This window comes from Antechinus flavipes, chromosome 2 (genome assembly GCF_016432865.1).
Source record: "Antechinus flavipes isolate AdamAnt ecotype Samford, QLD, Australia chromosome 2, AdamAnt_v2, whole genome shotgun sequence".
Taxonomy (NCBI): domain Eukaryota; kingdom Metazoa; phylum Chordata; class Mammalia; order Dasyuromorphia; family Dasyuridae; genus Antechinus; species Antechinus flavipes.
The window spans coordinates 268,545,257-268,561,455 of record NC_067399.1 but is presented as its reverse complement, the minus strand read 5'-3'; the positions used below and the strand labels follow the sequence as shown (position 1 = coordinate 268,561,455).

At 34.0% G+C, this 16,199-nt stretch overlaps 1 protein-coding gene across 12 annotated transcripts in view; it reads left to right on the top strand.

Annotated features, from left to right (window-relative positions):
• Positions 1-16,199, top strand: part of MEIS2 (Meis homeobox 2) — a 220,903-nt gene that overhangs the window by 68,506 nt on the left and 136,198 nt on the right. For all 12 annotated transcript variants that reach the window (XM_051977035.1, XM_051977036.1, XM_051977039.1 and 9 more), the window contains one exon: positions 1-95. This exon is cut by the window's left edge and continues 51 nt beyond it. In XM_051977035.1, coding sequence (XP_051832995.1) covers positions 1-95 — 95 coding nt within the window. The remainder of the gene's footprint in view (positions 96-16,199) is intronic.

Genomic DNA, 16,199 nt, shown 5'->3' with positions numbered 1-16,199 from the left:
ACCCAGACAAGGACAAAAAACGTCAGAAGAAAAGGGGCATCTTCCCTAAAGTAGCAACAAATATCATGAGAGCATGGCTCTTCCAGCATCTCACAGTAAGTGAAGATGGGGAACAAAAACAATGGTTTTACCATGTCCAATGATATCTACTCTTAGAGATTTATTTTCCTAGAAAGGTAATAGGGCTTAGTTCATTTGTATTTTTTCCCAAGGCGTTTCTTTCTGTTTCGGCGAATCTTACAAGTTATGAGTATGGAAATGCTATATCTATTTATGGACATTGCTGTAGAGGATAGCTGTTTTCTGTGGGGTTCCAATAATGAGCGCCGCTCAAGATTATCCTATAAGGATAGGACCCTAAACAGTGACCTTGTGTGTAGTTAAATCTGCATCAGTAGATGCGAGCACATTCTCTGAAAATTTATCTGAGTGGAAAGGTTGTGAAGACCATTGTCTAGCTCTGAAATTTGTAATGTTTGGGGTTTTGGACTATCAAGGAAAGTACTTCGTCTTAGAAGGGAAGCAATGCCCTTCCTGCCATTTGTGTATACCAATGTACAATTCAGGGCTGAATCACAGAAACAATTTGCAAACTTTCCAGATGTTCATGTGACACATGAAAAAAGGTTCAAATGTTCTCATAATGTTCTGATCTCATAATGGTGGAGATTAAAAATTTGTTATCGTTGTCTGTTCAAAACTATTATCTTAAAAACTAGTTTTCTTCACTTTGGGGATAAAGGGATAAAATATGTGCAATACTTCTAGTTATACTCTGTTTGCAATTGGTTTTGTTTGTTGGTATACTGGTGACTATTACAACATCATTTGGGCATCATGATAGACTTTTTTCAGAGAGACCATCTTACCTTTTTTATTTTATTGTTCATATGGAAATACTAGGAAAGGGTGGAATTTTTTATTGATTTTTTTTGTTATAAGATTGGTTTTTTGATTTTTTTTAACCCATTCCATTTGGGCTAATGATAAGAATAAATGGGGTAGTATATTGAAAAGAGAAGATTTTTTTTTTTATTTTTTAGCTTGTGTGTCGCTATGCTGAATGACATTAGCTACAGTGTCATGGTTCCAGGACAAGGTTTCATGTTGATTCATGGTGGTGACCACTGATCCGTTGTTCTGCCAAAGCTGCAGAGGGGAAGAAGGAGGGCAGGATGGTTATAAGGAAGGGAGAGTGATAACATTCCTAAATCAGCCATTTTGATGTAAAGACATTAGTAGCAAACTAAGGTGTATTGATCTGGCCTGTGGTGTCAGGATTAGCTAGAAGAGCCAATGTCTCTACTGGAGTAGTAGGTATTCTTGCCTTGCAGCTATGGCCATTTCAAAGGTCAGGGGCCTGTACTGGCTTGGCTCAGAGGAATTAGACAGAACATGCAGTCTCTGGGCTGATTACTTAACCAAAGACAAAATAATGAGTCCTAAGCAAATACTGACTAATTGAAAGGGCTGTAAATCCATTACATATTGGTCAGGGATAATCAGGAGTATTTAATCACTTTTATCTATTCAGGAGCACTGAAGCTGTAACAGCAAAGCCCTGAACCTTGCCATGTGCTTATTATTCTCATCATTATCAAAATTACTTCACAGCTGTTCTTTGCTACATCACCTCAGCTGGAGATTTACTAACCTGTAAAATGTTTTTAATTTGGAAGTTGAGTGAGGGTGAGGGGAGGAACTTTTCTTTTTTTTTTCTTCCCCCCACCAGTGGATTTAGTTAGAGAAACAACCAGAAAAGGCAGGGGGAAAAATATAGATCTTAAGGGATCTATTGTCTTCAAATCAAATCCACCTGTTTATGTGTTTTTAGTGGATTTGTTCTCATCAAAATTATCTGCTATTTTGCATTTTACCTTCCTCTATACCTGAAGGTAAAGAGACTTCAATAAATTCTTACTGAAAGGAGATCTTCATGTCTTTCTTCCTTTTATTATCCCCACCCTCATCAAGGAATTATAGAAGTTTAGAACTAGAAGCCATAAGGAATAAATGAACATACATCTTGCTGAGCACGAAGACAAAAATACCCAGTTCTTGCCCTCACAGAGTTGACATTCTATTATTGGAGGGATAACACATATGTATATGCAAAATAGTTATACAATAGATATGTAAATATAAGGCAGGGGAAAGGGCAGACATTAGAAACTGAAGAATCAAGAGAGGGCTGGTAGAATGTGACATGAGCTTAACCTTGAAAGAAACTAGGAAATTGAAGAACTGAGAAAACTGAGACAAAAGATTTTTTAAAAGTGCATTTCAGGCAAACCAGAGTGCATTTTGGGCAAGGGTGATGGTTATTGCAAAGGCATGGAAATTGGGCTAATATGGCTCCGAAGATCTCTTTCAGTTCTTAGTCTTAATGATGACTAGGCCAACATTTGCAAATGAGACACATAAAAATACAATGTGACCTAGCTAGAGGGAGGTAGAGGAGGGACAAGAAAAGGAAATCTCCTAAATCCCATTTTGCTGTTATTCCCAATAACAGGTGTTATATCCTCACATGAAAATCATCTACTTCAAAGAAGCATCCTTCAGAGTAGCTGAATTGCCCTGAAGGGAATATATGTATATACACATGCATATTCAAACATTCATTTACAACATATGTGTACATATGTGTGTATGTATATGTTCTATAGACTATATCTTATAATATGAAGACCCAGGAAACCAGTCTTTTGCCTTTCTTTTATCCTACCCTCTCCTTGTCTTGGTTCTGCATTTTTTCCTCTTCTAGAATTGTGACAATGGGCTACCACAGACAATATGTATTCTAAAGAGCTAACCTTCGGACTGGGACTTATGACCAACTCTATGAAACATTTATTTACCATTTTCTATATCTGCTATTTAGTAGGGGGAGGAGTACTTATAAAAGAAATATATAGTTTTATATATATAAGGTGTGCTTATAAAAGAAATTATATAGTCCCTGCCCTGAAGATGCTTATAGTCTAGTTTAAATGTGTCTGGGGACTTATTCAAAAATTTCTCCACCAAAAAGACTTTTTTTTTTCCCCCACCAAAAAGACTTTCAAAGCATTCTAACCCTTGGGTAAAGGATGTTGACTGATAATGGACATATATAAATCACTTCAACATTTGAAAATTGGTTTATCTCACAACAACATCCCTGTGAAGTAATCAATTTAGGTATTATGACTCCCATTTTACAGATGAAGAAACTAAAGATTGTTCATAGTCATAAGTAACAAGCATTAGCAATGAGATTGAGAGATCTTCCTAATTCCAAAAATAGCCATGCTGACTATAAATTGAGACTAACAGATAATTACTTACTAAGCACTTGCTATTTGAAAGCTACCATACTAGATGTATGATAATTATAGATGATAAAATCCCTGTCATCTAGTATCCTCTTCTGCAGACTGTTCCTTCAATGTATTCCTCCACCTATTCCTGGACTCCCAGAGTTCATGTATGTTAATATATCCTCTCCATCCTTAGAAAACCAAACAAACAACAAAACCTTTATTTGGCCCAACCTTTCCTGCTATCATTCCATATCTCTCCTTAGTCAATGGCCAGTCAGTGATTAAAGATAAGAAAGAAATAAGACAGAATGACTTTTTAATGTAGTTAAAAAATACATATCTATCTATAGGTATACACACATAGAGACATACAAATATCTAAATATACAGCTGTCTGTCTGTCTGTCTATCTATCTATCTTTTTGTCTGTATATCTGTATATCTGCATTATCAGTCTAAGAAGGGAAAAACCTCGGTGTTTTTAACCCAATTAGAAACAATTGCTATTTACATTCACTCAGAACCAGTCAGGGCCCAATGACTTAGCTGGGCTTGGCCTAGAGTTGTAGTGAGTGATAGTGTAAACAATTTAGGTACAAAAGAAGGAGAGATGTGGAATGATAGCAGGAAAAGTTGGGCCAAATAAAGATTTTGTTGTTTGTTTGGTTTTTTAAGGATGGAGAGGATATATTGAATCAAAATGAGACTTGTAAAAGACCTTAGTTTTAAAAGGCCAAGGTCTCCAACTGCACCCAAGGCCATCTCTAGCTGTCCTGATCTATATCTGGCCCCTGGACCCAGATGGCTCTGGAGGGGAAAGTGAGGCTGGTGACTTTGCACAGCCCTCCCTCAGTTAAAAGCAATTCCCTTGCATGTCAGGGTATCACCTCCTTGATGTCATAGTCCTCTTCACAATCAACCATAATAACAAATTCCTCAAGAAGGCAACCTATAATATATGCCTCTACTTTCTTTATTCTCATTTTTTTCTTAACTCTCTAGTCTGACTTCTGACCTTTGTTATTTAATCAAAACTACTCTCTTCAAAGTTCATCGTGATCTAATATAATATCAAAGGGACTTTTCCCAATTGTTCTTGACCTCTCTGCCCCCTTTGGCATTATCTATCAGCCTCTTCTCTATTACTTCTCTCTGGGTTTACAGAACATCACTATCTCCTGGTTTTCCTCTGCCCAACTGACCATTCCTTAGTCTCCTTTGCTGGATCATCATGTGGTTTACATTTCCCCTTTTCTTCTTCCTCTATACTATTTCACTTTTTGATTTCATTAGCTCCTCAAAATTTATTACTACCTTTACACTAATGATTCTCCAATTATTTTTTAAAAATTATTATTATTTTATAATTATCCAGCCCTAATTTCTCTACTAATCTCCAGACTTACTGCCCAGAGGATATCTCAAATGAGACAACCTGTGGACATCTCAATTTATTATGCCAAAATAAAAGTTCCCTTCCTCCATTATTGTTAAGGACATCACCATTTTCTCAGTCAACCAGGCTCAAAACTCAAGTGTCATTGGAGATTCCTCAGTTTCTCACCCCCATATTCAATTTGTTGCTACAGACTATAAATAATACCTTGGTAACATTTATTGCACATGACCACTGAAATCTCCACTGCCCTGGTGCAGACCTTCATTGCCTCATATCTTGACCATTGCACTAACCTGCTGCTTATTCTTCTTGTCACATGTCTCTGGCATGTGTGGCTGTTGGAATGATCTTTCTAAAGCATAGGTCTGTCATCCTCCTCCAGTTACTCCCTATCACGTCCAGAATCAATTATAAAATCTTGCTTGGCATTCAAAGCCATTGATGACCCTTCCTCCCCCTTTGCAACACACATTTCTTTCTTTAACTAATCTGTGATCCAATGATTCAAGCCTCAAAGTCCCAATTATGAATATTTTCACTTGTTTTCTCCTATTCCTGGAATTCTCTTCCTCCTCATCTCTACCTCCTATCTTCCCTGGCTTCCTTCAAGGCCCAGCTAAAAATCCAATTTCTTCAATCCTAAATAATTCCAATGTCTTCCCTCTGTTTGTTACTTCTTATTTGTCCTGTATGTAGATTGTTTGCATGTTGTTTCCTTAAAGTGATTGTGAGCACTCTGAAAGCAGAGGCTGCCCTTTATCTCTTTTTGTTTCCCTAATGTTTAGCACAGCATGTAGTAGGCTCTTTTTTAGATTTTTGTTGGTGAACCAACTTATTTGGTTGGTGAACCAAAAAGGAACAAATGGCACCTAACCAAATAAGTATGAATGGGTTATAATATGATATAGAAAATAAAAGAAATCTGGGCAAGGTGCCTTAGGAAAATTTGAAGGAGAAGTCACTTTCAGCTGAGTTTTTTTAGAAAAAATTTCATGGAAACGATATATGACCTTAGCCTTGAAGTACAAAAACTTGTTTTTTTTAAAGTGGAAGTGAGGGGAGAGTGTGTTCTAGATATGAAGGTTAATGTCTACATATATATGACTATAGTATAATGTAGGATGAAATCAAGGAGCTTGACACTCATCTGTGTCCTTTAGATAAACTGTTTAAAAGCCCTCTGAGTCTTAGGTGACATGAGATGTTCAGTCATTTATTTAGTTGCATTTGATTCTTTGCAGCCCCATTTGTAATTTTCTTGGCAGAGATACTGTGGTGACCTGCCATTTCCTTCTTCAGTTTATTTTACAAATGAGGAAACTGAGGCAAACAGGATTTGCCCAGAGTCATAGAACTAATAAGTGTCTCAGGCCAGATTTGAATTCATGATGATAAGTCTTTCTGGCTCCAGGCCCAGTACTCTATCTCACCATCTGGGTTAGATACTTTTTAAAAATTCTATGATTGTGTACTCAAGAATATAGGGCTAGTCCTTATTATTGCTTAATATCTCTATTTTTTCTGTTTTTCTTTTTCCTTCAGCAAATGTTTTATTTTTCTCCTTGTGGTATTCTTTAATAACTTTCTGACAGTTACTTTCTCCCATTTGCTTTCCCATCTTCTTTTCTGCTATCCCTCCCCTGCCCTTTTGCCTCACATAGCTCCTACCCTTAACCTTTGGAAGAGATTTTCTGAAGCTTTATTTTGGATATTCCATTTCCTCTTCATTTCAAACTTCACTCCAGCAATAATGACTAGCTTTGATGAAGGATAGTTCTGCTAAACTTTTGCTTTTCCGTCTTTAATGAGTTTCCACATGCTGAAAGATTTACTTGTAGCTCTTGGAGATATAGACCCTAACTAGTGTGGATTGAATTCAGAATTAATTTATTAAATGCAATAACAGGAATAATGAAGCTTTTGAAAATGGAAATGGTCCATTATTTTTTTCTCCTTTTCACTATTCACCCTTTAATGTTTCCTCTACCATATAGAAATATAACATATTATTGATATAAATTTCTAAGTACTATACATATATATATATACATAAATTATTTCATATAATTTCTTTAAAAGTAACTGTTTCAATATATATTCCTTCGTTCTTAGTCTCCTTAGCATTATTTCAAACTAGTTTATTCCCCTTTTGTGCTATATGACCTGTTCTTGTATTACAATAATCCCTGATGTACCCTTTTTTCTTTCTTTTTTAAAAAAAGAAACTAATTGAATTATCTCATTATTTTAATTTGTTAAGCAAATGTATTTTACATCTCAGGATGTGTTCTTAAGAAGGAGACTGCTAAGGCTTTGCCCCCTGAATGGGCCATTGGCCCATTTTGACATTCATGCATTCATTAACTGAGAGAACATAAAAGAACTCTGGTTGTATTTTTTTTTTCCAAACACCCAACCAGCATGGAACAACTTTTTCCATAAACCACAGGGGTCTTTCTACATATGTTCTCAACTGCAAGCCATTGTCACCTATTCTGAATACCTCAAAAGGCAAAAAGAAAAAAGAAAAAGAAACCCCAAAATCCCACCTCAACAAAGGCCAACTGTAGCAAATGTTAGGTTTTAGTCTCAATCTGACAAAAATCACTAACCTCTGATTTTCCTGGAAGAAGGAATTGCACTACAACTTAAGCTGTTTGAATAATAAAATTCCTGCATGCTACCAAATTGGGTTGGGGAGATAATAAACTTATTTGTTGTTCCCTTTCATCAGGAAATAAAATTCAAATATAAAGTGGCTATTTTGAAAAATGAAGTTATTATACATAAGGAATTAGGAATTCCCTCATTTCAAGTTAGGCTATTAGAGAGGTTCTTGATCTCTGTAAATAAGTAATTTTATTTGCTTTCAATTCCCCACTAGTTTCTATATTTCACATCTCACCTTGTTAAATAATCTATTCTTGAATATTTCAGTAATCTCAGGGAAATAAATCAGCTATTTAATCAATAAAAATGTTTTGTTTGTTCGAGTTTTAAACAATCAAAAAGTATTTTATTGTCCCTCTTTGGAGGGGATAAATGAATATTTCCCTTACTTTTCAATTAAAGAAATTATAAATATTTAAAGAATATGTTGGACATTTATTAGCTTTATTTTTTTTCCTGGAAAAATCTGGAATATTAAATAGTTATAAAAATTAGGAAAATCCTCAGAAAGCATGTTTTTTTTCTCTAATACACAGAAGTTATGATATCAGAATGATGAACTTGCCATCTAGATTGTTTTTATTTGACTGCAAAAATATTTAAAGAAAAGAAACAGCAAGAAATCAGGACCAATTGACGATTTATTCATAAACCTAGAAAGGTCCTCCATGCCACGAAACCTTTAGTACACTCAATTAACCTCTCAGAGCTTCTACTTTCTTTCTCAAGTGCTCCCTTATTTGCCCTGCAAAGAACATATTTGATCATAGAATGAAAACAGGAAGTGCTTAGACACAAAGACACCACTTGCTCATAATAGTTTTCAGCTAAAGGTTTTCTTAATAGTAATTCTAGGAAAAACACATATGCAGGAATACAGAAGATCTTTAAAGCTACATTGGTGTATAAGATGTGGGCAACTATATAGACACATATGAAATTCATCTTTGTAATCTCATTCTTTCTCTCTCTGTGTATGTATCATTTACATATGCATATAACAGCAAATGTATACTATCATAAGTATATATAGTGAATAAACTTTTTTTCCTGATCTCATATAGTTATTTTTCCCTTTAGCAAAATATCCTGATTTTGTTCATATAAAATATTATATCCCCTTTCCTTCTACTACCACATGCATACATTTGCACATATAACACACACATACACACATATTTTCATCTACTTGTGTTGTAGTTTTTCCTTGAAAAACTCATGTATAGTTATTCTTTTGTTTGAGTTCTTTTCTGCTACTATGTGCTATGTTTATTCCACCAAATTCTGAATAGTTACATGCTTGACATTGGGAATTTTTAAAAAATATCCTATGGTTATAATACTTAAGCTATGAGTAAATATGTTGCCTGGATTTCATTGTGGAAATGTCTCTACAGCATTCACCAAAATCAACACAATGCCAAAACACCTAATCTATTCACAGGAAGGAAATCAGATAGCCAAAGATTTCAGTTTCTAGAGAGAGAAGGAAAAAAAGAGATGGATCATGTGGAATACTCCTCCTCCCCCCTCCAAAAAAAACGCCCAACAATCCTACTTGTTTGAATATATGTTCAATGCTTTTTAAGCAGTTGTGTTGGGGTGATGTGGACACAGCTTATTTCATCTTTCTTAAAGGAAGACAATCTAGTTGACTTAATTTTAAGAGGCTGTGACTACAGGAGGTAAGGCTGTGGGAGGCCTGTGGAGTTAATTATATTGACCCAAGACACATGAAGGCACCCCAGAAACTTTTATTCCATTTTTAAAATGTAGAACCCCAATGAACCTTGTGAAGGTGAAGAACTAATCGTAGAGTAATTCTGAATGATTCTGACTATCTTTGTTTGACTAAGAAATTTCATCTTTCTTACCAAGAAATGTACCAACACTTATATCTATGCTTTCATAATTGAGGTTGGGCCTCTTTCAACTATTTGAGAAGTCCACTATCATGCACAGACATCAAGGGAAGTTACATTGAATGCCTCTCTAGTCTATCCTCCAATCTCTTCACTTGCAAATTTCCATAATTGTATCCATAGAGATATTGTGATAATTTTTATCATTAAACCTGTTTTTAAGGGCCCTGAATATTTAATCTAATCAGTATTTCAGGGGCATTAGTTGTTACTACTTGGAAATTAGTGTCTTTATGATTCAGAGATTAGTCTACTTAATATCAATAGCTATAGGCTAAATTAATACCAAATTTAACCAGTCTTGCTTATGCTCAGGGAGGCTTTCTCATACTCAGAAATGCAAATGTATACTGAATACAAGTGAGGATAAAGTACAATTAATGTATGAGTGAAAATGCATATACCAAACATAGCTTAAAAAAAGTATGGATACAGGATCAACACAAATAGACTGCACATAGTTTTCTGATCTCTCCTACTAGCTCCCACCCCCATCAAACATTGGCCTCTGTATCGTTTCCTTAGTCCCTAGAAGAAAACATCTGTGAATTATTTGAAATAAGCTTTACACAGAATGATCTGAAATGGTGTCATCTCTGTTTAATTTCAGGAAATGATGTCACAATTCATTAAATAACAATGCAGAATGGTTTGTTTTCCCTAGACATGCTGTCCAAAGCATTCCTTTTTCTTTACAATGTTTCCAATTAACTGTAAGTTTGAATGTTCTTCCTATTACATAATGATTTTTGCTTTTTGCATGGGCTAGGGAGGCAAGGAAGGAGGAGGACTAGGGTGGGAAGCAATGGTAATCTCAGGGGTTGCTAAGGTTCAGGACTAAAGGCTCATCCATCATGTGCTTATTTGTACTGGGGACTGGATGTCAGCACTAGCATCACCCATGGCAACCTACAGGACTGCTGGTTGGTTACAAAGCATGTCTGAGAAAGAAAAAACTAAATGTTCTGAACTATCGGTCAAAAAAACTATTAGATAATTATAGTAGAGACCTCCATACTGTAGCTTCTGCCTTTATCAAAGTTTCTATGCACCCCCTTCTTCTATAAAGAATAGAGGACATAAGTCAATTCTGTCTACCATCTGTCGTCGTTTTTACTGTTTCTCGAATTAAAGAGACAGGCCAAAATTTTAATGTTGGTTGAATCTTGGAAACTCCTATTTAAAAACTAAAATTATATCTAAATTAACTTTATGTTTCATGAGGAAATATTAATAGATATAGATATGTATGTGATATATATGCACACACATATATGGAATGTTGGAATGCCATAATGTTTAACTTCCCAAAGGGAAAAAAAAATAGTTACTTCATTGTTAAACACCATATTGTGTGTGTGTATCTTTGTGTGTGTATATGTGTATCTGTGTGTTTGTGTGTATGTGTGTTCTGTAGGGAAAAGCAGTCTTACTTTTATGGCAAAGCTAATTGCTTCCTGACAATACTAACTGCCCCTCAGATTTGCTTCAAGATATATTATCTCGTGGCAAGCTTTAACACAAAACAAAAACAATCCCAGACCCTACCCCAAGTTGAGCTTTTAAGTAATATTCTTTCATAGGATTAAGATGATTCCATGAAAATGTTTAAATTTCTCAATCCAGTAGACTGAATTTCTAATTTGTAATGGATTATAAAATGTAAAGTTATTTGCTATTGTTAGGAAATAGTGATTTGGGAGTAGAAATTATCAACTTTGGTTGAATAGAATTTGGCTTTTTACTTTACATACAGATCTAAGTTGACTGGCAGCTGTTGTTTATAGTAACCAAAGTAATCATTGACACCTTTAAGACTGTATTATCCTCTTAAAATATAATAGTAATACCATTTTCATGCTTTTACATTTGTTACTCTTATTTTGAACTGTCAGTCCCAAATCTGCCAGAATTAATTTCAGTTGTTTCATTTAATAGTGTATGATAACTTGTCATGTCAAACTATAATGGCATCTACTTGTACATAGATGGATATGTACACACACACACACACACACACACACACATATATAAACAATAACTTGGGAATCAGTTTAGCATACTACTTAAAGTGCTATCTGTAGACTTAGAAAGATTTTGTTTCAAATCCTACCCCTGACACTTACTGGTTCTATGGCCACAGGCATGTTACTTAACCTCTGGATTCCTCCCGCCAAAAAAATTCCCCCCCAAACCCAACCATTAACTAATGTCAATTCTTAATTTTAGGTCTTAGTTAATGTTAACTCTTAGTTTTAATTAATTTTTTAATTTTAAAAATTAAATTTAAAAAATAGACAAAATTATTTATTAAATTTGACTTGTAACAGGGATTCAGAGAGAGACAGAAGCAAAGATGAATAACCAAAGCAATCAAGAAAGGATTCTTGTGGGCGGTGGCTGGTTTGAACTGGAAGGAAAAGTATAGGTTATTATCCATTATTCATTAAAAGCAAATGGGATTTATATCAAAGATGTGAGCATGGTTCAACTTAGAGAGGGAAAAATAAACATATTAAATAAACATATTAAAAACCAAAACATTCAAAACTACATGATCATCTCAGTAGATATAAAAAAAAGCCTTTGACAAAGTACAACACTCCTTATGCTAAAAACCCTACAAAGTGTAGACCTGGAGGGGTCTTATTTTATTATACTAAAAAAATTTATCTAAACTCCAAAGGATAACTATCATACCCAATATTATATGATACAGTTCTAGAAATAAAAGTAACAGCAATAAGAAAAAAAAAGAAATTAAATAAAAATAGGTAAAGGTAATATAAAATAATTTCTATCTGATGCCATCAGGAAATCAACAAAAAGACTGAGATAATTAATAGTTTAAGCAAAGTTGCAGACTACAAAATAAATTCTCAAAAGTCAACAGCATATTTATATAATAATTACAAAATCCAAGAAACAATAAAAAGGGAAATCTCATTACAAATAGCTTCAATGTGCAAAATATATCTGGGGATTAATCTTCCAAAGCCCACAAAGACATGTAAAGATTCAATTACAAAGTGTTCTGTAAAGAAATGAAAAACAACTTAAATAGCTGGGCAAATATTCAGGGCTCGTAGTTAAGCTATGCCAATGTAATAAAAATTACAATGCTACCAAAATTAATTTATACTTTTCTTCTTATATTCATCAAATTACCATGGGATGATTTTATAGAACTTGATATAATATTAAGAAAATTTTCTTGGTAAAGCAAAAGATCTAGAATGTCAAGGGAAATAATAAAAAGAAGTAAAGATGAAGAAGGAATATATTGCACTTTCAAAATTCAAACTAAATTATAAAATAGAAGTTTTCAAAATTACCTCGTGTTGGTTTAAAAATAGAGAGAAAGTTCAATGGAACAGACTGGGAGAGGTAAAAACGTTAACAATTTTACATGTTCAATTGTTTTTCAGTCATTTAGAAAGAGACAATTATTACAAAAGATAAAATAAATTACTTTGATTACTCAAAACTGGAAAACTTCTGCATAGACATTGATACATCTAGAATGAGAAGAGAATTGGTTAAATGAGAGAAAAAATTGTATTAAATTCCTTTGATATTAAATATTCAAGACATAAAATTACATGTATAATTTATATACATATATATACATATATAGTTAGATACATATATTAACCATGTTAACCAACAGACAAACTATTAAAGAATATAAATAAAACAAAGAGTTGCAAAATATTCACAAACACATGAAAGCATTTTCCAAATCACTAATAAAAAAAAAAAAAAAACCCTGAGGTTTTATCTCACATTCTACAAATTGGCAAAAACTACCCCAAAATGGCAACAGTCAATCTTAGAAGGGTTATTCATTGATAGTTACAGTAACCCATTGTTGGCAGAGTTGTGAAATGTAACCATTTTGAAAAACAATCTGGAATTATGCAAAAAAAAAAAAAAAAGTGACTAATGTGAACCAAAGAATCTATTCCTGGGCTTATTCCCTAAGGAAGTCATTGACAAAAAGATAGTCCTCATACACGCTAAAATATTATTAGAAGCTTTTTGTGTGTGTGATAGCAAAGAATCAGAAACAAAGTAGATGCCCATCAATTGGAGAATAACTACACAGACTGTCATATGCAAATGTATTGGAATATTACTGTGCGGTAAGAAATGATGTATGTAATGAATATAGAGAAGCATAGAAAGATATGCAGGAACTGATACAGAGTGAAGTGAGGAGAGCTAAGAAAACAATTTATATAGTAACTGCAACAATATAAATGTTAAGAATAACTATATACCTCCCCCAGTTTTTAAAAATATATATAACAAAGTTACATAGATCAAGCAGGACTTGAATGAAGAGATAGGGGCATCTACTATCCCGTCCCCCCAATATGTTTTTCAGACTTGTTTCAATTTATTGATTAATTGTGCTAATTAATTGATGCCTTGGATGCAGGGAACTCTGGGAAGGATTTAGAAGAAAATATGGATTACTGCTAACTAGGGTAATAAAGGGAAACTTTTGTAGGAAAGAAAGATGTATTTATTAAATATCTACTATGTACAGACATTATGCTAAGCATTTTACAAACATAAAATCCTTACAACAACCCAGAAGTTGATATACAGGGCTATAATATTAGTCCCATTTTGCGGTTGAGGAAACTTTGGCAGATATTAGAGTAACTAACTCAGGGTCACACAGCTAATAAGCATCTGAAGCATTTGAAGAATTTGAATTTAGGTCTTCATTATTCTAGAGCCCGTGCACTAACTACTGACTCACTTAGCAGCCTTTGTAAAATATATATTTGGAAGGAACTTAAGGATGCTATAAGGTGGAGGTGAGGACGAAGTATATTTCATTTGTGGAGTGGCAGAATGGTAGCCAATGGAATCTCTACACAGAGAACAAAAGTAGGTCAGTTTGGTTGGAATTGAGAATATAGAAAGGAAAGTAATATAAGATTGAAAAGAAAGGTGGGAGTCAGATTGTAGAGAACTTTAGATATTGGTCTGAATGGTCTGTATTTTATTTTAAGTCATAGAAAATTTTTCAGTATGAAAATGACATGCCAGATGTGTTTTTAGAAAATCAAATTTGAACGTGTATGGAGGATGAATTGGAGAAAAGAGAGACTGAACAGTGTCTGAAAGTCCAAGTAAGAAGTCTTAGGGCTTCACTTAAGGTACAGACTGTATTAGTAGAAAGAAAAAGACAAGTCTGAAGTATGAGAAGACTTTCTAATTCACTGATTACATGTAATGTGGGAGAAGGAAGAATGAAGGATGATTCCAAGGTTGTGAACTTGGATCACAAAACTTGTATCTTGCATTATATTTGGAACTAGATGTCCTTTTGAAAGGAAAAATTCTGTCTCCCTCTTCTCCAAACATAGTCAAAAGGTATATTATTGTGAAGGAGGATTAAATCCTGCTTTACAAAATGTGACATGTACAGGGGAGGTGGGAAAAATGAGCTTGAAAATGATTAGGACTGTGGCATATTGTCACTGTAGTTATGAATAAATGTCAATGTGGTTATGAATAAATGAAATTTGAAAACTTCTATAAACTCTCTCAAGTTTCTCTGTGACACCAACCTAAAAGAAATAATTGAGTGGGTGATATTATACAATTTCTATTACCAATTCTATCCTAGCTTTTAAATTCCCTTCTAGTTCTAGCACTGTTTGAGGTTGTCTCTTTTTACTTCTCTGGCTTCCACTTTTCTTCTCTGTAACAAAAGAGGGTTAAAGTTCATCCCAATTTTTTTTTTTAAGTCATCATTTCAAGTCAGAGAAGTTTTCAGTAAGGAAATAAGAACTGAGCTGGTCCTTGAAGGGAAAGTTGGATCAAAAGATTCAGAGAGAGAGATGGGAAGAAAATTTTTGGCATGGAAAACAATGTGACATAAGATTCTTAAAATTCAAATCAGTTCAAGAAATTCAGTGTGTTTTGGTGATGAGACTAATGGCTCTAGAACCAGAAAATGAGAGTTTATAATCCCATTTGGGCTATTTATCTCACATGTGATCTTAGTCAAGTCATTATGACTCTGGGACTCAAGTTTCTTCCTCTGAAAAATTATGGGATTGAGCTGTATGATTTTTTTGTTCTTTTCAAATTATAAATCTTATGATTCTGAAATATGAACTATGTGAGGAATTTTGTCCTTAATTCACTCTCACATTCTTTATAGTTGGTCAGCCCAAAGGGCTGATACTTTTCAATTCAACCAATTAGTGATAAAATTTAGCATGATCCTTTAGAGGTCCTTTAATGAAAGTTAAATCCTAAAAAGCAAAGTGGAATTGTATATAATATAGTGGAAATAATAGAGTTTTTGGATTATTTGCTTGTTGTTATATGATTCTATGGTGTTCAATTTGTTTCTTGGTACTCAAAATCATATTGTCTTGGGATGGTTAACAAACTCATCTAGATATGCCTTTGTGTGAATGAGAAGTCACATACACAATAGAAACCAATATAAATATAAGGAAATTAACCTGTGACTTCGGTTTGGATTTCTCAGGAAGTGATCTTGTTACAAAAGAAAGGATGACCAACTCTAAGGGTTGCAGGTAAATTCTTTAGGTGAGGAAGTAGTCAGTACCTAAACTATTAATTTCATTGTAGTGGAGAAGGAAAGAAAATTGATCTGTATAAAAGGGGAATAATATAAGTGCCTATTATGGGCCAAACACAGTACTAAATGCTTTACAAATATCTCATTCTCCTTGTCCTCACATCAATTCTGAGACATAGGTGTTGTTATTTCACAGTTGAGGAAACTGAGGCAAGCAAAGGGTCACATAACTGGTAAGTGTCTTAGGCTGGATTTAAAGTCAGATCTTCTTAATGCAAGGTCCAGTGTTCTATCCATTGAACTGCCTAGCAGCCACAAGAGGA